The 23,067-nt window shown below is 43.6% G+C and overlaps 1 protein-coding gene across 4 annotated transcripts in view; it reads left to right on the top strand.

Moving 5' to 3' along the window:
- robo1 (roundabout, axon guidance receptor, homolog 1 (Drosophila)) overlaps positions 1–23,067 on the top strand; it is a 229,963-nt gene that overhangs the window by 167,460 nt on the left and 39,436 nt on the right. For all 4 annotated transcript variants that reach the window (XM_030743753.1, XM_030743754.1, XM_030743752.1 and 1 more), the window contains one exon: positions 19,458–19,615. In XM_030743753.1, the coding sequence (XP_030599613.1) occupies positions 19,458–19,615 (158 nt within the window). The remainder of the gene's footprint in view (positions 1–19,457; positions 19,616–23,067) is intronic.

Here is a 23,067-nt window from a genome sequence, read left to right as displayed (position 1 = left end):
ATTTTTATTTTTTCAGTTGTTTTACTGTGATTGAGCTTTTACTTCTGTTTTTTTTTTTTTTTTAAGTAAAGCACATTGCTCTTATGTGTAATGAAATTTGCTGTATAAATTTCCATTTTGCATAAAAATCTAATCTAGCAGAGAGACATTCACATTTCTGTCTGGAGCTGCTCTTGTTGAAAATCGTCGTTATAATGAATCGCCGTCTGCATTTATATGCTCTAAAGAATACTAAATTTAATTATGAAACTTTATCTTAATTGGTCCCAATCTACCATCGCAGAGAAGAAGCAGTAGAAGAAGAGAGCCAAGAGGAAGTGACATGCAGTGGCATTTCCATAGACATCCAGTGGCACACACACATTTGCACACACTGCACACAAAAGAACATGCATCTTATAGGCCTTTGCATTTTTTTTCCCCCCTCTCTTAATGGATCCAATTATTCTTTCAAAGACTGCCAACACTGTACCTTATGGTGAACCAATTGTGATGGTAATTCAGTTATTTTTAATGGACGCACTCCCAATAATGAACCTGTAGGGGAAAGATTTTCCAGACAAATTGCAGCTCACGTGGTAAAAGTCGATTATGCTAATGTGAGGTGCAGAGAGGTTGTCATGTCTCGTAAGGTTGGGGGTGGGGGGGTGTCATGTATTCCCCTCCATAATGAAGGAACCTTTCCTAAAATGCTCCCACTTTTGTCCCTTAATGGGAAGGGAGGGGTCTGCTAGCAGCGTTGACGTATGACACAGTGTGTTAAAATGGCATTGAAATCGACACATTTATGTGTATATCCCCTGCTGAGGTACAGTATGGCATGTTTCACTACTCTGCATCATTTATTAGTCATGGTTTGGAACCTGGATATATGGCTTTCTCTGAGGGAGTCAAAGAGGACAGCACAGCAGATGGCTCTGAGACTGCGGTCCAGAGTTTTAACATAAACTCGCTGATATTAGTTTTGGTCTGTTCACTCTGATCCAGAATCATCTTTCTGTGATGTACAACAGTCTTGAGTTCTTGGCTTTCCTCCTGATCAGCCATTGAGCTACCTCGCCTCCTCTCACAAGTTCCCGATCTCTGACACTCAGGAGACAGGAGCCTGGGATGGGGACCACCGGACACAGAGGAGGTCACTGTATCCTATTTCACCAGAGAGGATGAATAGATCTGGGGCAACCAAACACACATTGCCCCCAGACTGCCTAGGGCACCATGGTCCGGAGAAAAGAGGGAGGACAAATACAAAAGAATGACTGAAGTGCATTCCTGAAAGGAGGAGAGATGGGATTGAATGACAGGGGAGGACAGGGGGCCACTGGTGACACTGGCAGCCAGTAGGATCGAGTTTCCCCCCCCCTGAAAAGCAGGCTCAGAAAAACAATGACTTTGGCATTTGTCTGGAAGGGAGAAACAGAAACTCGGATCTTGTGCCGTGGAGAGCTGAGGGCTCACTGGAATGCCTTTAATGTAACCCTCCCGGGGCTCTCATCGGATACTCCATGGCTCTCCTTATAGAATGTAACATGAATCAATCTCTATTACTGCAATACTTAAAGTACACTCACCAACTCCGAGGTTCTCTCTTGTAGTTGAAAACACTGAATAGGAAGTTTATTGTGAATAACAGTGTGGTTTTTGTGCCAGGATGAACTGCCCTCCGGCCCTATCCTACATTAGATAAGGATCAGCATTCCTCCACTTTACAGATGTAGGTCATGTAGTCACAGCAGCGCAAGCTGCATTTGAGGCTTGCTTCATTTGTTTTATTACTCATCACTGTGTACTGTGGATTTTCTGCCCTTGCACCTCCATAGATGAAATTGAATACTTTATACTCCTCTTTGTTCATTCATTTTACTTCCTCTTTATGGCTCATATAAAACCACATCAATGGCTTTGTCTGGGAAATGCACGCATAATTCACTAAAACAATCACACAACAGAGCGTGCTCTGTGTTTTTTTTTTGTTTGTTTTTTTTAGAAGCAGTGGTGGTGGGGTCATTAGGTTTTAGTTAATGTTCCTCGAGGTTTCAGTTGGACCAGCCAAATGAGCACGACTGAGAGTGCCACAGTGTGCGTCTGAGATTTTGCCATATGTGCAAAAACACTTGTTGCACTCGAGGCAGCTGTTATAGGTACCGACTTTCCTTAAGTTCAACCATGATTTCAAAGGTTCAGCTGCCACTAAAAGCTGGATCTCCCCGTGTCAGCCTTTTGTCGTGTTTTCATGTGATTCGTAAATGTTATGAAGGCCGACCTGGTCAGACTGCTGTTCTCTTTCAGACATGAAGCAAACCCAGTCAGATGTCTTCAGATTAATAAAAAAAACAAAAAAAACGTGTATGTCTGAAAGGAACCTCACATTTCATGGATATATTATGGACACACATTCACAGGGAACTGATACTGCATGATGGATATTGTATTTGCACTTTTAACTCAAGAGTTACTCTCCTTAATGCTCCTTTCCTTTCTGTCCTTTATTTTCAATAAATCATTTTCTGATTTCTAATGGGGGGGTGTCACAATACTAGAATTTCAAGCTCAGGATACCCAGGAAAATACTGGGTACATTTTGAATACCGTGGGGGCAAAAAACAACAAAAACTTAGGAGGTATTTTGTTTTTAATATAAAGAACAATACAAACAATTTAGACATAAATAATTGTATGTGATGGTACAGAACTGATGGTGTTTGCTGCCTTGCTCCCATATTGATGTCACCATTTTATTATTAGCCATATCCACTAGACGCTAGCTTAATGATAACTGAACACACAGCTAGTGTGACTTTCGGGTAAAGGTACTTTTCATCTGCTCCACAGCGGACGGATATATAATCATAATTAGCTTTTATGTTGCCAGAGCAGTAAAACACAAGGCATGAACGTAGGAGAAGCAGAGAAGTTCACCTACTGCTGATAAAGTTTAGTGAATACATCAAATTGAAATCATAAAAGTGGTAGAGTGAACAACAACACACACACACTAATGCGCACACACACAGTAAAGAAATGTTACAGCATGACGCCTGAAAGAAATCCAGAAAGTGTCTCATGGAGCATCCAGAGCAAGTCAATAGAGTCCAGCAGCTCAGCCAGGGGCCACCACACCCTGCAGACACACTATCACACTTCCACTTCTCATTACTGCGTCTTTGTTGATGGTAGTCTGTGAATTGGGCCAGATTGTATTTCCCAATGTCCATACTGCTGTGGGACAGGAAGAGGCTAAACAGAGCCAATTAGCTTTGATTCCTGGTCAATTAGCTGCTTTTTTCCTTCTACATAAGAGCGTATATTATCCTTGGGGAAAGGAAATCATGGGATAGCTGTAAGGACTCAGCAGAAGTCTGCAGAGCTCTTGTTGATTGTCCAAAGCAAGCAGTCAAACACAAACACACTTGGAGTAAATAAACACAGCAACGGGAATGTAGAACAAAGGCAGGTTGAATTTTGTATTTTCACGAAAGAGTGAAGCTCATTCCTGAGATGGAACGGCAAATGTAACCGAAATGTAGTTTTAAGATTGCTTCTTGCTACACAGATATTTTTGGCACATTGTGATGTGCACTAAGACACGGTTGACATGGGAGGAGGGAATGGTCGGGCTTTGCTGAAAAGGAAATTGAAAAGAAACTGAATACCAGGAGTCAGATTTCATGAAATAATAGCTGTGACAGAAATGGGAAAAGGCAAGGCAGCGCAGAAACCAAGAATGATTTTCTTCTTGGCTCAGAGAAAAAGAGAAAGACGAAGACAAATATATCAGGGCCATAATAAATGTACCATTGTGTAGGCAGTTTAACTCGCATACAGTGCAGTTGGAAGCAAATATCGCTTCTGTGAAACTATTATTGTGAGCTGAGGTCGGCCTTTCAGAGTGGAAATCTGACTTGGATTTCTTTGGCTCCAGTGCAGCGCGCTGCTGGACTCTCTCTCGGGTCACTTTCATGGATCTTCTGGAGGGATTTCTCTCTCTCTGTGTGTGTGTGTGTGTGTGTGTGTGTGTGTGTGTGTGTGTGTGTGTGTGTGTGTGTGTGTGTGTGTGTGTGTGTGTTTTTCAAGTGAGCGATCAAACAAAGCGATGCATGTTGGATCAGGTCCATGTGCGCATGGCCTTTCATAGCGACCTGCCAAGGATTCTGTGCCAAAGGGAGGAGCTAACTACAAGCCAGCGCTGCTATCTTATGCTGGGCCTTCAGGCCGCGGGTCAAAGGCCTGCTGGCTAGAGCTGTCAGTTCTGTTTGGCTCCTTAACGGCAAACACACACACGGACAGTGCACAAGTGGTCAAGCTCACATTGTAGGATACACAAACACATCAGCACAGAGAGGGCTCTCTTGCATGCTTGTGCATGGACTGGAGTGGGGAGTTCTCCATTTTGACTTTAATTGTGTTTTTCTATGCATTAGCCCAGGGCTCATTACGGCCTCATACGGGGCGTGGGTGGATGAGGATTCATGCACGAAGCGGTGACAGAGGGCTTTTAGTGGACAGATGAGAAGGTGGAGAGCCTCTTCAGCTCGGGCGGTGCTCTTCTATCTCACGTGGAGTGGTCATGGATTGCTCTTGCTACACCATTCAAGTTGATCACTGCCAGTCCTTACTCCAGCCATTCTAAACAATGGCTTTTGTTAGTGGTGGTAACTCTTTCAAGCACATAATTTGGAGTACATTAGTGGCGCACACAGCTGCATTTTAACAGCAGTGTTAAGCTTACACGTGTGGTATATGTAATGCAGTATGCGCACGCTTGCATGTGCATGTGACAGCTTTAATGAAACAAAGGAAGAATCGGTCTATGAGGCCAGCTGGTAAATGAATATCGTGCCTCGTCTGTTCCTAGAAGTTTCTTTCTCATTACTGGAGGTATTACAGAAAAATAAGACAACACACCTCAGTCCTCTTTTTTTTATAAAAAAAAAAGCAAACATTAGATAAGTAAGTTAGTAAAACAAAGGAGAAAACAAGCTGAACCTTATCTTTGTATAATCTTCATTACTGTCCAACATACTCAACATCTGGCCCGTAATCATTTTTATTAAATGAGGGAGCAATTAGTGGAAACCTGGAAACATAAATGTTTAACAAACACGTATGATAAACATTTCCTTAGCAACCTCAACTCCAACCCAAAGTTTCAGCATAAAGGTCAACCTGGTGTTAGGATGTACACAAGCTTTAAAAAAAAAAGAGATTTGAGTGGGGTCCAAATCTGGATTTGAAATACCTTTTTATATATCTTGAATGAGCTTTTTTTTTTTTTTTCCCCAGTCATTTTGTACCCAGCAGCAGCCACTGAGAACAAATGTGTTTTGTCTAAATGTGAGTAACTCCAACCTTTACCCCCCAAGCACTCTCACCCTCAGACCTTTTTAAGGTAACGTAGAGATTTTATGGTTTTAATTACTGATATCAGCAGCGTGCTTTGAAGCTGGACTATGAACAGGAACTGTGTGTTTCATCTCTCTGTGCAGAACTGTATGGATTGAAAGCAGGATGCCAGACAAAGGGCACCAGTGAGATCATTACTCATCAGTGTGCAGAGATGCTGCATGGCCTTATCTGTCACCACCGAGGGAAGATGTGCTTCTGACTGGTTCATTCCCCAGAGATTCCTACAGTATCACGCTTAAGCAAGCACAGTAAAGCTCTGTGATGTACAGTTAGAGGGTTACTTTTAAGGCCTCATGGTGTGTAGTTAAGGAGGTATGGTAAAATGGATGGTGACAGATAGAGGGTCAGACAGTGGGATTGTAAGGACAACAGTGGCTGGGTTTTTAGCCACATGATGACAGAGCTGACACTGGAACATCGTCTGGCGAGCTTGAGATGTCTCTGTTTACCAGTCGGGGTTTCCACTCACTTAACTGTGTTGTAGTTCTGTCAAAGGCTGAGGTGTCCACTTTAACACCAGTCATTCGCGGTGCTGCGCTCTGTTGTTTTCCAGACTCGGCTCCATTTTTCTTCTGTCATCTTCGCTCTACAGTTACGCTACTCATTTCACCATACGCGGGACGAGAGCAACGAACAAATGAGGCAAAAACTGACACATATACAAAAGTTAAAAAGAGCAGCAGAGATGAAAAGCAGAGAGAACTATGCAATAGGGATGGAAGCAGCTAGATGGAGAGGAAAAATATTGCTAGTAGTTGCCTCTGAATAATTCATATGTTCTTCATGATTGAAAAACTGACTGCTTTTTATGATGTCATATTTCACAGCTAGTTTATGCTCAGGATGCACGTAAAAGCCAAAAGATTGAAGGCAGAGATGGGAGATGTAGCTGTGATACTCTGGTGTGGAATGTGCTGTCTGTGTGCTGTTTTCCCTCCCCAACCCAAACATACCGTAACTCTCGGTTCATTTCCCATTAATTAGTCTCTGTGTATTTACACTGTCTCTGTTTTGATACCTGAACCTATGCAAATGAACTATGCAGTGAAAAATTGACCTTGGCGGATGTGTTCACACATTCTTGTATTTTTGTCTCACGTGAACACCTTCTCTGATGTGGAGACCAAACACTTTAACGTCCTTAAAAGCTCTGCTTAACTCGTCTCAAAGCCGTTTCTCATGACAAAGGGTGCGCACTGAAACCACTGAAATCCTATGATAAAAGAAGGCCTTGGGTATTGAACTCGGATCCATCGCCACTTCAAAGACCTTCAGAGTCTATAGGAGCGTTTACTATTGTCTGTTGTGCAGGTGTGCTGCCTCCCACAGGCTCTGGAGGTCTTGGAAAGCCACAGAGCTCTATAGAGATGCTATCTCTCTGAGATACAGTCAACATGGTGGGGACTCAAACAATGGAAGGCATGTGGTCCCCGGTACTGCAGGAGGGTTGTGTGTTTGCAATCAGCACTAAAAATTGCAGGCAGATCCAGTTGTTTGCAAGGGAATGTAATGTTTTGTTTTTAGCAGAGTTAAAATATGTGCAGTGTTTAGCTCAATTTTTCTCCCAAAATAATGTGACCCAGGTTTGCTTGTTTCAGTCCACATTTCAAAAAGATGCAAATTACAGGGAAGGAAGAGTCCCAGTTTTCTCTTGCAGCTCTGGCCGTGTTGTGTCAGGATCAAACTGCACAATATTTTGTGCTGTTAAACACCAGCTGTGTAACCGTTTATCATCATTCTCAGCTTGTTTCGTGTAGTTGAGCTGAAACTTGGTGCTAAGGGACCTTCTTTTGAGTCAGCATGTTTGAAAGGCTGCTCCTATTGGCCAGTGTCGTAAAACGTGATATGGTAACTTTTTTGTTGGGGCAGATAGGATGTCGCTCAGATGCTGCTTGTTGTAGCAACATAACACACTACCAAGATAAAATAAGTAACTGTCAGCCTTTGTCAGGCTGATGCTGTCCAGCTTCCTACTGCATATATGCTGCAGTATCTCTAGTTTCTGCAGCCAGAAGCAACAAAAAACAAAAACCTGCCTTACAATTCCAAACACCCGATGTTCAAGCATAATAGTGGAGGAGAATTTTATTGATGTCACCCATATGGCTTCTGCTTCCAGGCAGGTCTAACCCACATAATATGAACTCTTCTGAATTATTTTGCTTTTTTCTCCACAACAAACTGAACGCCCTCATCTGCTGCTCCAGAGGGCAACAAGCCCCGTCACATCCTGGCCCCGATTTTCTTTTTCTCCTTTGTTGAGCACAATGTAGCTTTCTAGCGGCACGGTCTCTCATCACAGGTTTGTTGGCATATTTGTGCCTGGCAGAAACTAAACATGGATTTATTTGATGATTAGCTCCAAGGGGAGGCGGTGGCAGTATTTTGTGATAAATTGTCTCCACATATGAGGCACGTTAGATGTTATGCCTTATCTCAAGAGCGCCGGGAAGAACGTAGCGAGAGTTTATCTGTTCGCTGATTCTTTACCTCTGCAGAGGAGGATGTACAGGGAGCGGGTGATGAGATGGTGGGGGCTTCTTGTCTTGCTTAGAGATGCTCTGTTTTGCCAGGGGACAGTTTCAGAGAGTGTTTCATGTTTGCTTTTACACTTGCTTGTTTTACACCCCGGCTCCACCGCTCTATTAGTACATTGGAGCAGTTCGGTCAGCAAGCACTAATGAGATGCATCACTGACCACACAACCTGGCAGCTCTTAACAAAGTGCTGTGTGTGTGTGTGTGTGTGTGTGTGTACACATGGCTGCTTACCTCAAAGACGCACTCTCCATCTAGCAGCCAGCGTTACAAAGTATGCCACCATACCGAATCTCTAACTGGATTATATTTCACCTATAGATGAGCGTTTATTCCTCAGGTTTAAATGCTGTTCACACAAACTCTTACTTCACCAGATTCATTTTTGCAGCACTTCTCAGTTGGTGCTTTAGCTGCCCAGCTCATGCATCTCCCTTTTGGCAGAAAATTCAAACATCTGCCACCCTGCCTTCCATTCCCTTATCCTTCTTACCATCCAACCAGTTCTTTCTCCTTCATTTCTTAAATTTCCTTTCCTCCTGCTCATTGTCCCTCCTCTGCACCAGATGGGCTCCTCTCTTTGCTTTCAGGATAATTTGTCTATGATGCATGGGGGCTTTGGGCTGACCACATGCCTTTGGATTTTGGGAATGGCATCCGTGTTGAGTGGGACTTTTTTTTTTTTTCTTTTTTTCTTCATGAAGAGGTGAACTAGAGGTTGCTGCTTCTGTTGTCTGTCAGCAAAATAGTGCTGAAGATGAGGAAAGAGACGAAAGGCCCAGCATTTCAAATTAAAAGAATAAGTAAAATACTGAAATAATTAATAAAGACAGAACCTTAAAGAAGTCCATTAGATTGTATAGTTGATGGGTTTATAGCATCCTTGTCAGGCCTTTTCTTCTTCCCAAAAGGATTAACTACCAGAGGAATTTTCTTAGTGTGATTAGATGTTCATGAATGAATTTTTCACGTCTCATCACCAACTGTTCCACAGAGAAAGCCTGCAGGGGACAGGAGTGAAAAGATACAAGACCAGTATTTAGTATTATCCTTTGCTGTCACCCGATGATGCCAGGATATGTCTGTCATCTCTGAGCAATTTTCCCTTTTAGATTTTCTATTTCGAGGAGTTCCAATTATGTGTCATATAATAGCTTCATCACACTGTGTCACATCATGCAGCTGTAGCAGTTTTACAGGACAATTGTAAACATGATAAACTGTTATTTTAATAGATGGTTATTGTTTTTTTTTAATCAGATATGAATTTATTAGTTAATAAAAAATGAGCATCATGGCAGCACTGCCTGGGATAAAAAGGTGAAGATGACCAACTGTGAGTGTGTTAGAGCTCAGTCAAACTACAGTTAGGAAATCAGAGTCTCCACACAAAATGGGTTTAGACAGAAAACACCTTGAACCCTCCTCTTTGTTCTTGTCTCAGGCTACCAGGCTTGAAAATTCAGTCTACGCAACAGGCGTGCAGCACCACAGAGGTGGAAAAGACTTCACTCCCACCTCTATAAATCTACTGTAAGCCTAGTGCCCCAACTCTGTAAGTAGAGTTGGTGCACCAGACTTAAATTTCCACTTCTGCAGGGCCTGGCTTTGTACCCTGAGGAGACTGATCATAAATCAGCTCGCTGGGATGTTTCAGGCATGTTAACAGTAGCAAAATATCCCATAAAACAAAGGAGGGAAAACTATGGCAAAACATTTATTTTGTCTGCACGCTCCATCCAGTGAATGCTGGAATATGGAAAATGGAGGACTTAACATCAGTCTCGAAGCCTTACACAGTGTCAATTTCACAGAGATCAGGGTCACTTCTGGCACGTTTACAAAACTTCGTCTTTGGCATCAGCAAAGCTCGATGTTGCATGTTGGTCAAGTTGACAAGTGTAGTGAAAAGCTATTGCACCAAAGTGTCTGGCAGTGATCACACAGGAGCGCACACTTGGTAGGCAAGATAAAATTTCAATGGTGTATTTCTGCTTGGCACACCGTGTCTGACAGCGTTCCCACATTCCATTCCTTTCGGCAACACTTCCCACTGTAACAGATCTCCTCTTAGATATGATGTGGACATCTTTTCATCTTCTCAGGGTCCATCTGGGAGAGTTTAGGGTCCATGTGGAAACCATTGAAATGGGGACGGCAACTGATCAGAGAAAGATGTGCCCCTCTGGAGTTGCAGCACATGTTTGGATACCAGTGCCCTCATTTGCTTTGTCTCACCCTCTTTAACATTCCTGTGCCCTATATCTCTGTCTTTGTCCCTCTTCCTTCTTCCTTCCCCCTCTCTCCATCTCCCCTGTGCCTGGTAAAGTGATTGGAGAGGGAGCTGGATGGTGGAAATGAAAGTGGCCATGACGAAAGGCTGAGGGAACTGCTGTAACATTACATTGGACTCCCGAGTGTTTTTTTTTCTTCCTTTCACCATTTTCCTGTGGGCCTGGCTGTTTCCCTCCATGCAGCCGCTATCACATTACGCTTCCCCAGTCACCTCTGCAACAGCCACTGATGTAATTCCAGTTTATAGTTCCGACCGACCGAGACACACTGTTTTCTGCAAGAATCGCTCACTCCTACTGTTTCTTAAACCTCCAACAAATTAGACTTTCATTGGAAACTCAGGGTATTAGGCTAAGATTTCCATTGCATCAATTTAAGATGAAAGCCTGAATTCCAACTTTTCCGCTTTGAATTAGCGTGTTTGACATGTGCTACAAAGGCATCCGTGCACCGTGTGTACACTGGATCTCATTAAGCAAGCATTAATAAGGCGTTGTCCAAACAGACTGGCAGCATAGCGAGTCGAGAGAACTGAAACCCAAGCAAACACACCTACCTGCACATGAGCGCTCATAAACATACTGGACGCTTCAGTGCATTAGACAGTGGGAGGTTCAGCTAACCTATGGTGAGCAGCAGCCGTTTAATGTTTGTGATTTCCATTAACGCGCACATGAGGCATAGCCGTCTCATCTCTCTTTCAACATCAGGATCTAATTCCCCCCCCACCACGGTCCTGTTTGCACAGCGCTGCTATAGAATACCACTGTATCAGTGTCCGTTAGTCTCTGCTGTTATAGCTGATATAGCTTTGTTTTGGGAAGATGGGCAAGAGATTGGAGAGGGCACGGTCATCTGGTCGTGAGATCTCAGGATAATAGAGAAGTGAAAAGATTTGCAGCAGATGTTTGTGCTCCCAAAATCTCTGACAGCGGCTTGCAAGAGGGTCAGATAGAACTCTACGGGGAAGCATGCTGTGTTTATGGGTGTAACTTCTCTGATGTGTGCTTGCTGCAGCCAACAGCCTCCTCTTACAGTACCTCTTTGAGCCCAGGATCATGAGTTATTCACCCCCTGTGCAAATAAGCCCATGTCATTGCAAGTCACATCAAATTAGGAATTATTTGTGATGACCGTGCTGTCCTGACTGGTAGTAATTTGTTTATCCGTAACTGTATTTTCCCGTCTCTTTCTGAAACACACGGAACACAGATGCACGCACGCAAACAAACGCACATGTAAAAACAGACAAGCACACGGATCTCGGTTCTGCAGGAAGGAAAACAAGTTGCCTCACATCCCCTTTCTCAGCACTAGTGCTCAAGGGTCTCATGGCTGGTCTGGGTCCTACACAGCTTCTTTGTCATCACAGAGACGAGGAGGGGTCAGATCTGGAGGAGAAGCACAGGAGGTCCTGCTCCTTGTGGGGGAGGGGGGGGGGGCCTCCAAGTGCCAGGAATGTTAATTGGGAAGATTGTTTTAATAAGGTTCTCATCTTTACAGATGCTGGGAGAGTGTTAGCTGCTAGGGGCCACACAGACGGGAGGGCAGCTCACAGCGAGATATTGTCAGAAAACATAACTGACAATGTGAACTAAGCCGCGTTAAACACAGAGTGGGATTTAGGCACTAGTGGATAGAGATATTCCATGGCTCTTGGCATGTTTACGCCTGCTTTTCTTGAAGTAAAGGGATTTACTATAATGAGCATTCTATGGTGACAAATGTGTGATCTGCATATCCTCACCAGTTGTATGCTGTGTTAAATCCTATTACACTGTGAAGACTCAGACTTGCAGAGTCTAGACTGAGCACAGGATGGGAAGGAAGAACAGCAGCAAGGAAGGAGTGAAAACTATAAAGTTCATAAAGGAGCAGGTCACCCGAGCAGCACAAAAACACGTTTTCGCACTTATTTCAAGAAGCATCTCACTGCGCACATAGCTGATTTGAGGTTTTGAGATCCATCTTTGAGATTTCTACCTCTACCCATGAGCACAAAGCAGCTGAATTTCTGTTTGCAGCGCTAACAATGCTGAATAATTACATTAAAATATTTAAAAGCTTCATGTCTTTTCAGAATCACTGTTTTCCATTACTCTGGATAATTTGCAGAACCTACAATCTGTAGCTTTTATGCTGAGAGTTTATTTAGTAGAGGCCACAGTAAGACTAACTAATTCAGAGAAGTCTTATCATAGACATGCAGGGTGTTAAGAAAAGTGTGCTGACATAAAGTGCACAGAGAATAGATACTTTATAGTTTAGCATCAATCCAGCGCAGTCACATGTATGAGTCTGGCTCACAGAGGGCAGCGGGGCTACGAGCAGGGCTGCACCGTGTCTGTCTCTGTTGTGTTTGAGAGGGAGAAAGAGCCAAAGAATGAGCGAGCACAAAGTACAGGTGTACCTGTTTGTGTGGACGATAGTGTTACACCTGCTCTTTTTTATCTGCGTGCACAGAGCTGCAGGCTATAGAGTGAGTGATGAGAGCTACGTTACACCAGTTCTCAGTTCCTCCTCTTCCTCTGGATGTAAAGCTCCACCTATAGACAAGATAGAACCTCTACTCGTATGCCTTATACCTACAAGTAGAGCACAGTCCAGTGAGGCTAAACAAATGCGCACATGCAGTATTATAAACCTGCTAGTTGGCTGTTGAGTGCCGGTGTTGCTGTAACATTAAATGATCTATTGTTGGAAATGAAGGTAATAAAGTATGCTCATTTTCCCGTTTCTCCCATCTTTATCTCCCTCATTATTATTTTACTGCATTGTGAAACTCCTGAACCACCGAGAATGGAAACAGAATGAATTCCACTGCAATCAGCTTAATGCTTTGTAGATGTGTTTGGTGTTTTTTTTTTTTTGTTTTTTTTTAACTTGGCTAGTACCTAATGAGAAAACTATACTTGTCTGAGTACATTTAATACCCACAATATCTAACGCTGTTTCCACAACAGGTAACAGGCTCTCCCTGAGAATCCAAACAGCCTTGAAATCACTTTCACATGTAGACAGTGAGCGATCTGTCAGCTCACAAATCCACAAAGAGCTTGTCAATGTTTTTCAGTCATTAAATTCAAATGTGATAATCCTATACAGATGTTTATAACTCAGCTTGCATTGTGGCGGTGGGTGTTCTTATCGGGATTTTATGGGGAATTTTTTAAAACTTTTTTGGACAGTGAGTTGTTCTCGAGTTGTTGTTGTTTCTTTTCTCTCTCTCCCTCTTTGACATTCCTGGCTTCTGCTGCTCTGGCACTCAAAACGCTCTTTATTTTAGTCCAACTCCTGCTCACCGAGCACTCCAATCAAACAGGCGCTGTTTATTGAACTATGAGGTGCCAAGTCAGTCACTCACTCAGTCACTCACATAAACCTGCTTCACTGCTGCCCTCTGCGCCTTTCGCCATGTTCGCCAAACACCATCTCCCACTCCGAGCCTGGCGAGAAGACTTATGACCATTTAAACAAACACAGGCACTCAATGGCCTCTCTGTCTGTGTGGCTGTGGGGCAGAATTTTCTTTATGTGGTGCGTGTGTGTGTGTGTGTGTGTGTGTGTGTGTGTGTGTGTGTGTGTGTGTGTGTGTGTGTGTGCGCGCACCTGTGTGAGCGCATGTTTGTGTTCTTTACGTAGAGACATAATCGCTGCTGCACATGAGGTCTGCATGTGCGTGTTGAAGTGTGCAGAGGGTGAAGTGCTGAGATTGAACCCTCTGCACTGGCAGCCTCGGCCGGGCCAGAGCAGGCTCGGACATGCCCTGTGGTGTGTCACTAAAAGGTTCGCAGAGCCATCTGCCCTGGCTGCCAGTGTCAGTTACTGAAATCACCTGATACGGTGCAATGAAAATGCCTTTATCTCACACACACACACACACACACACACGAGCTTGGCCAGCCTATTTCCCTGCATGGCTTGGTTTACTTTTATATCTGAGCGTCATTCTCAGCAAACCAGTTTCTGAGAAATCTTCCCAAATTTTAAGCCACAGCATCTCCTCATTTATCCCAGTTTTCATACCGTAGCAAGTAAGATCAGTTGTGAATACACGTTGAGGCCCATGCCTGAATTTAGTTTATTTACCAAAGGACTCTCTCTGTTTGTAGGAGTAATCGGGATATCCTGTCTCTGCTCTGTGACATCACATTCTGCAGGAAGACCTCATGATGTTCGGGGCGTGCAGGTGCAAACCCTAAAGGCCAGCGGGGTAATAGTCCCTCGGCTCTTGTTGACATATTTACGGGTGCGCATGTGATATCTTGCGGTCAACCATGCACTTAGGCTGTCAAGCATTTTTAACCGATGTGACTCCGCAGATGTGACCTCATACTGAATGTCACGGTTGTCTTGAGAACTTTGATTGTTTTCTACATGATTTATAAACCCAGGATTTAAATATAAATGTGAAAGCTATAAATCAATTCTGTAAAGAACAAATCATTTAGAAGTGGAAAATGTATGATGGCTTCATGGTGATGCCATCTATTATTTACAGCTGCCTTGTTTGTCAGTTTTTATCTTTGTATTTGGATATGTGTTCATAGCTGTGAAGTTTGTATCTGCAGTCATTATCCCAGATAGCATCATGAGCATGCTCAGTGCGGCTTCCCTGCTGCTGGACAGTTGTATAAGATAGTGTCTGCAGGGTGATCGTGAGGGAAAGAGGAGAAGGAGAGGGGTGTCAGCTGTGTCCAGTCTCTTCTCTCTGGTGGTGGGGTCAGGGGGGAGCAAAGAAAGGAGGAGGTAGGAGACAGTGAGTCTCCAGAGTACAGTAGGAGTCCTGTTATATCTTCACACCCACCAGCGAAAGTACAGATTTATACAGTGCAAACAGAGACACACAGTATGCACGCCTCTGGCAAATTATCCACCTGCAACAGCCTTTGCAATGGAGTGCCATGGGTTAACACACCATTGCTATAAGCCCATCTTTGATGTAAGCTGCTCAGTGTGTGTGAGCTGAAAGAGCAGCTAAGATAAGGGGGTCAAATGCTGAGAGGGGAGAGAGAAATTTGAAGACAAAGTGGGAGATGCATCGAGGGAGCGAATGAGAGGTGTCTGTCTCACAGGACAGAGCTGGAGGCAAGGTGAAGAGCATCAGTATGGAAGCATACAACATAGCCACACTGTGATTAGGGCAGGTTTTTGCTGATGGCGTAAACACTGCTCATGGTGGGGAAGAGGATTTATGTTGTGTAGTCAGTAGAAATGGACTGGAGGGGAACTCATCCAATGTAAGCTTTAGTTTAATGCAGATAAATCTGTTATTTGACCAAAAGAGTGCAGAGTAATGTGCTTCGACTGCTGTGAATATTTTCTTTCTGTATGTGTAAAATATTATTTAATATTTCCATGCTTTGACATATTTCTTATGACCATATTTTGCATTCACAAAGACAGTAACATCTCAAAGCTTGCTGAATCATAGAGACACATTAACAGTAAATACTTCTGCTGAGCAAAATAATAATAAGAAAAAAAACAGCAGAGGATCTAAGCGGTCATTTGATGTTTTTCTCTGTGCTGCATATTCATCTCTGTCTAATATCCTCAGGTAATATTTGATGATGTTTGGCCCCTGATAGCCTGGCACTGTTACAGCTTGTGAACTTGAACTACCTTCAGGAAACCAGCACAAATAAAAAGAAAGCAGTCTTGCATTATATATATTAAGCAGAGTCTTCTTCACTTTCTCCCGTCCTGTGATTCCCTCTGCTTCCCTTGTGGGGGGGGGGGATAGCCGTGTCCATTCTGGCACACGGAAAAATCCAAAGCCAAAGGCGAGACCCACGCTGTGCCCTGTGTCTCTGCGGGATTGACTGCGGGTGTGTTGTGATAAACCTTTAATTCCCTGGTTGGTCTGTTTTTTTGTGTCCCTCCAAAGATTTGTGAAAAGCTTGTTTTACTCGGTTTAATTTCCTCAGAACAAAGCTCATCTGATCTTCCCACCCAGACTTGTGTGTGGCATTAAGTCTTCATTTTCATTAATGTTGGAGGGCAGCACGGGAATCTCATTTTAATTTGACATTTAAACATCTGTTTTCAATTTCCTGTGTGTGTGTGTGTGTGTGTGTGTGTGTGTGTGTGTGTGTGTGTGTGTGTGTGTGGACAGGGGATAGCTTGTGCGGGTGATGAACCTGTTAGTTTTCAGAACTGAGAGCAGCCATCTCAGCTGACCTTTAAAGGAAGGTTTAAATGTAAGAAATGATGGCAGCTAATTGCATTAACTTCAATACAGCTGCAATTTGCTACTGTGGACCTGGAGACTGATTTATTATACAGTACAGTACTGTGTAGTTACACAGGATTAGGGCCCAACAGATGTTTGCACTACAAACTAAAACTCTGCTTTGATAGATGATTTTTTTTTAATGCAAAGTCAGCTGTTTGTCTCGTAGTGAGGCACGTCAGCCAGGTGAGAGAGAATGTGGTTTGTTCTTGCACTACTGGAAAAAATGAAATGGCAGGTCAGAATAGATCCCTTTACTTTGACACAGCGTATTGATATCTGTCCAGGTCCGGATATCCACTCTGTTCCATCCCATCATCAGCATATTTGAGCAAATCCAGGACGGACAAAGAGGCGTCTTCATGCTGGGACCTGTGACTTTGGCTCATTTCCACACATTAAGCTACAAACTGAAAATCTCTCTGTACATGCATGCACACACACACACACTTAGTCACTCACTTTGTACATGCATCCACACACACACACACATACTGAGTTTGGCCCCTCTGTTAATAGCCCAGGAAATATTATCTGCAAGGGGACAGCTGCAGGCTCACTAGAGAGACAGAATGGTTGAGTAGGCTCATTATCCCAAACACAGATACAGGCCGCACCACACACACTTCCAGGACAGCGCATAGTGTGAGAGCCTCACATCACCTTTCCTTTTCTTTTTTTTTGTTTTTTGTTTTGTTTTTTAAATCCAATCCAGGGTCCCAGAACAGGAACACTAAAAGTGAGCAGGCATATATGTATACGCAGGAAGGAGCAACCTGGGGGGGGGGGGGGGGCAAATGATTCTGCCACAGCTCCAGATCTGACAGGGCTTCTGGAGAAAGAGTTGGGGCTTTGTACCCAGTCCAGATTTTGGTCTGTCTGTCTGTCTCACAGACTGTCTGGCTGCCTCAGTCTCCCTCTCGCTCACTGCTCCTCAATCCCAGAGGATTTTGTTTTCCACCACGCAGATGTTCAGCGTTGTCTGCTGTGCTGCACTCAGCTGTGTTTATAACAAAGAGGTGTTGGTTTGGAGGTGGAGAGAGGGCAGTGAGGTGGTGGAGGGGGGGGGGGGGGGGGTGAGTGCTGTTGGGTGGGGGTGGGGGGTCACTGCACTGTTGGTGTAAACACTGAATGATGCCAGCTCTCCCTCGGGCCTCCAACAAGTCAATACAGCATCTTTTTTTTTTCCCCCCTCTTTTTCTCCTGAGCTCATCCTTCTTTATTTTCCACAGGGACAGACGCATGTGAATATTAGCTAAAGGAGCCCAGCAGGGGAAGTAGAGACCCAGTGAGAGGAGACAACGTGCAATTAAGGTCACAGTTAAAGTTACTGAAGTCACTCACCGAGGCATTTTAAAGACTGCGTTGACCTCAAAGGAAAAACAGGATTTCTTGATCAGTATCAATCACTGTCTCCATCTGATGCAGCATTATTTACACCTTTGTGCATTAGGTTGACTTTTACAATAATCCTTTTAAGAACGAGCTGGATTTGCTGATACAAACAGAGCCGGTTTCTTCAGATGGAGCTGGTGCTCTAATGGATCGGATGTTTAGTGTTTACATTCCTGAATGACTCAATCTGCTATTAACCATACAGCATGAACTCGGCGCACAGCTGCACTGCTGAGTTTGAGATGAATTAGAGTGAGTGCGGAAAATTTAGGGAGTTACACACGTCATTGCCTTTCAGCTGCATACAGCACAGTGCGAACATATCTGTGGATGCATGCCTTCTCTTAACGGTGCAACGGCAAATAACTCAGTAAATATCCAGTGAATCCTTTTGCTTTGTTTCTGATGAATGCTGCTGCATGCTTTGGAATTTAGCTGTTTCTGGAGAGGCGTGGGTGTGATTAGGCAACAGGACTGTGGAAGCCATTACAGACCATCTTCATCTAAAACAAGGTTGCTTTTAATTGACTGAAAACTCAGTGTTACAAGAAACAGAGAGCGGTATCTAGGCCTGCCAACGACCAATTAAGTGCTTAAAGGGTTTAGTCAGGAATTTGTAGGCTGTCAGTAGGTGAGGGGTCCTTCGGTGGGCCTGACTTTGATCTGTGGCTGAGGTGACTTTAGAGCAAGCTGAGGACCGTGAGACAAACGGTGGTAAATGCATTTTTTTTAATCCTCAAAATTCAGACAAAAAAAAAAAAAAAAAAATCATTGCACATGCACACAATGCCCTGATCTTCACCACTTTCTGTGTGGCCTGAATTTCAGGTGTTTTTATCAATTTTATATGTATATATGCATCGGAGCCAGAAAGATAATTACTGGCAGACTGTCTGTTGAAAGAAACTTGTTACTTTTTCATGACTTTCTCCCCTCTCAATGAACCTTCAGTTTATCTTTAACTCTGCACATTATGAGCTCATTGATGTGAAGCTTCTCCGCACCTCAGAAAGTGGGCATGCATTGATCTGCTTTGTTGTGACCTCCACTTCCAATTTACCATTCTGATTAGGCAGAAAGGCAAAAACTAATGATTTTTAGGTGCGGCCACGTCCACAGAACTATTCAGTTCATATTTTTAAACCTTCGGATCTGTTCATCATCAAATGTCTATCAACACAAAAAAGCACTGAATGAGAAACAGTGGACCTCGTGTATCCCAAAAATCAAAATCCATTTATTTTATTTCTAGAAGGGCAAATCAATGTCAGTAACTCCTTGCAAAGACAGGAGCGATAGACTGGATCTTTGTAGGCATGTTATAACAGAATAGGTGCCTGAATTCAGCGATCTGAATGTGAACAGTCGAGGAGAGATGAAGATGAACTCGTCATCAGCGTGCAGTAAATCAGCAGTGAGCTGTGCCCAGCATTTTAAAGCAGGAACTAGTTATGCATATTAAAACACGTTGACTTAAAGTGTTAAACACCACAGTTGTGTACTTCTTCACGTCTTCTTTTTCCAGCCCTGTCCCAGAGGAGAGCACAATGGCATTTTGTTCATTCTTATTTTTTCCTGTGTCTTCGTAGTTCTCCGTGACGACTTCAGACAAAACCCTGCAGATGTGATCGTGGCAGCGGGAGAGCCGGCTGTCCTGGAGTGTCAGCCTCCTCGTGGACATCCTGAACCCACCATATCATGGAAAAAAGATGGAGTAAATATTGATGACAGAGATGAGAGAATCACTGTAAGTAATTGTTATCGCTGACATGTACTGAAGCTTAAAGACTGCTTCGTATCCAAAGATGGTCTGTTTAAATGTATGAGACAGAACGACCTAGTAGTGTAGGTCAAGTCATTACCACGACTTCAGCGTTGGTTGAAAGATTGATTTGTTCGGCTCATTATTCACGAATAGCAATTCCCAAACCCAAAATACCCAGTTTTGATGGCTCGTACACTTAATAACCCGAGGTATGGAATTAGCCTTGCTCCATTAGCCAGCAGCAGTGCATTGATTAGGGATGGCCTACCAGGAGAAGTGTGGATCAGGGGGAGAAATGAGCTGACTGGAATCGAAGAAAGTTGCACTCAGCAGCGGCGGCAAAATCTAAACAACTATCTGCATTTTATTTACAACCAAACCCCCAATTATTCAGCTTTAGCTTTAGCCAGCACAACAGTATCAGTCAGCTCTACATGCTTGCTTACTGAAGATGTTTCTTGATTATCCTTAGCTCTGTACCAACTGCAACTTTGTGTCTGTAGTAATTCTTCTCGAGCAGAAGACTTTTACTTGGGTTTGATTATACTGCGCATGCTGTAAGTAAGTCAAACTCAGCAGTTGGCTAAGACAAGCAGGTAGTGAGCAGGCAGTAGTTAGTCGTGCGCACGGATCACATTTTAACAATCTGACTAGAGGGGTTTTAAGGTTCTGGCTGCACATCGTACAATTTTCAAGCAATCAAATAGTTTGGCCCCCCGAGTGCTGACAATGTTCTGAACTTCATCGTGGAAAATCTAATCTTCCACAAATAATAAGTATGAGCTACTAATAAAGATGTTCCACTCAGTATGCCTGCAGTCTGATGCAGCCTGGGCTACTTGTGCACAATATAATAAAACTTTCTGGGTAGGTCAGAATTGTGATTTATTGCTGCTGGCTATCTTTAGCGGAGAACTGTTCATGACTAAACAGCGTTTTTGCACAGTGAGGGTGAGCTGTGGTTGGATATATTGAGTCCCAAGCTCCTAAACAGTGGAGCTATTCCCTCTGTTCTTTTTTTTTTTTTTTTTTTTTCTTCGAAGCTGCACAGGCTGCAGATCTGGACACTGCGCAGCATAATTGAAAGAAACAAGCACATAATCGAGTTTAAAGAGAATTAAATCATATCTGTCGCTGAGTTAAGTCAGCTGTCATTGAGGAGCACGGGAAGCTTCACCACGTAGTGAACTCTTGTTGAATGGAAGAACTTAGTGCGCTGTTGTTTGTCGTATAGTTTATATCTGGTCTTTGTATGCACAGCAGCCTATCTACACCCGCTGTTGCATCACAGATTCTCTCCTAAAGCAACATCAAATGTCAGATATTTGATCTTCTGTAAAATAAAAAAGGAATTTTAATCTCATTTTGGTTATTATCTCCTGGACTACCTCATACTTTCAAGATAAAGCAGTCCTGTTTCATCTCAGCGGCTCAGCATGGCTCTCACACACACGCCCTTTCCCCCAATTATATTTGTGCCCCTCTAAGAACAACATGCATAAACTATTTCTGTTGTTTATAATACATTTGTGTAATATTACTTATTTTACTTCCAGCATGGGGAAAGCGAGGACTTATTCTTACTGCTACATATGAGATTTAGTGCACCGGGTCGGGCTAAATGACTCAGAGTTGTGTCCTTGTAGCTTGCAGCAATGTTGGGCCTTCTGTGGAACTAAAAACAGAGTCTGGACCAGCTGGTGTTGCTCACTGTAAACTTCCTGTCAAACACGCAATCTTACAGATTGAGTGTTCCCAAATGACCACTTTAAAAGTAGCATTAGACGTCATGAATGGCCATCGAAATATGTGTAATCAACTGTGGTGGCAGATGGGAGTCTGGATGGTGTCCTGTGGACTCCCGTGTTAACGGATCAAGTTGTATTAGAAATAAAACAAAAAAGAAATTATAGGGCAAGCTTGTTTATAGTATAGTAAATTTGGTTGCAATGAATGACCGTAGCAGCAGAGGTCTTTTTAATGCGATGAACAGCTGAGCTCGTCAAACCCCGCCCCATCCAGCCTGCATTGTTATGTTTGGTTCAATCCACTTCTCCCACCGCGCAACATGCTTAAACGTGCAGTCTCCTTGGTGATCGCTGTTGATCAGAGCAAGGTCCCAAACCACCTGCAGTGGGGATTTTCTCTCTGCACTGCACTTCATACTGGGATGAGATGGCTTGGACTTAAAAAAAGGAGGGAATGAACTTCAGAAGGGAAGAGAGAGCCGAGGGAATTCTTCTATTTTGCCAAACATATCAGTCAGCTCTGTGTAAACACCTCCTGCACGCCGTGTGCCGTGTCACATACACGGATCTGGCACCGCATTAAAACCACCTGCCTGACACTGTATACGTTCCCCTCTTCGTGCGCCATTTCACATATATTCATGACTTCATGTGAAAGGTTTCCCACAGAGCCATAAAAAAGTGAGTTACCCTGTAATGCTGCTGTGCCACTAGCAGCAGCTGGCCACATCCCTCTCAACTCTGTCTAAATGGTCTTCCAGGAAGAAAAGGGGAAGAATAAGTAAGCAGAAAAAGAGAAAAGGCCAGTATTTAAGCCTAGACCATTGTCTCGTTAGAGAGAGTCTGTCGGCAGCATCATAAATGGCCAAAATGCAGCACATTGTCCTTCTCGTTTTGTGTTGTAGTTGTGGCTAATTATCGGCCTGGAAAATGAACTGCTCTGTGAATACCAACAGAGTTGGTGCTGAATGGGGGCTTTTGCATTATCAGCACTGCCAAATGACATGAGACAAAAGGCAACAGGATAGAGCCATCTCCCTCTACCACAGGGATAATGGTCAGATTGTTGGGGCTTTCAGCAGCCAGTGTGCTGCACTGTGTTGTGTTGAGAGGATATGCATGCAGAAAAAAGAGAACCGCTGCTGCATTCATTTACTTTAGCCAGCTCTCAGAGTCCCTGCTGCTCTGGCACTCCAAATATGCCTGTAGAGAATGGGAAACTGCCACAGACTCACAGAGGTAAGGATAAAGATAGAGTGAACAGGGGCCTTAAGTGGTTCCTCATGTCAAAGCCCTGTGGAACCAACAGTACACCCCCTCTTTCTCTGCTGTATGGTCTGCCCTGACCTTGGGCCTTTGTGAGTGTCACAGTGTTTTAGCTGTTAAGCCTTTCCTCAAACAAACAGTAACATAATGATACTTCAAACCCCTCCAGCACCACAGGGTGCCCTAAATAAGCCAGCTTTCCAAGCCTCTTCAAGTCCCTCTGCCTCCTGCTTTACCATGAATATTAAACAGGGGTGAAGGGCCAAGGAATGCCTCAGAACCAGAAGAATGTGTCTGTTGTCCAAAGTTCCCCTTCAAGAAAATTAAACATATCCTGGCTACTTCATAAAAATGGATGAAAACACACTGTATGGGTATGTGAAGTGCAGTGACATCGATGTTCTAGCCTGTAAGTGAATG

The sequence above is a fragment of the Archocentrus centrarchus genome, chromosome 13 (assembly GCF_007364275.1).
Source record: "Archocentrus centrarchus isolate MPI-CPG fArcCen1 chromosome 13, fArcCen1, whole genome shotgun sequence".
NCBI classification, from domain to species: Eukaryota; Metazoa; Chordata; class Actinopteri; order Cichliformes; family Cichlidae; genus Archocentrus; species Archocentrus centrarchus.
Note: the sequence above shows the minus strand (reverse complement) of the source record. Positions and strands in the feature narration are given on the sequence as shown.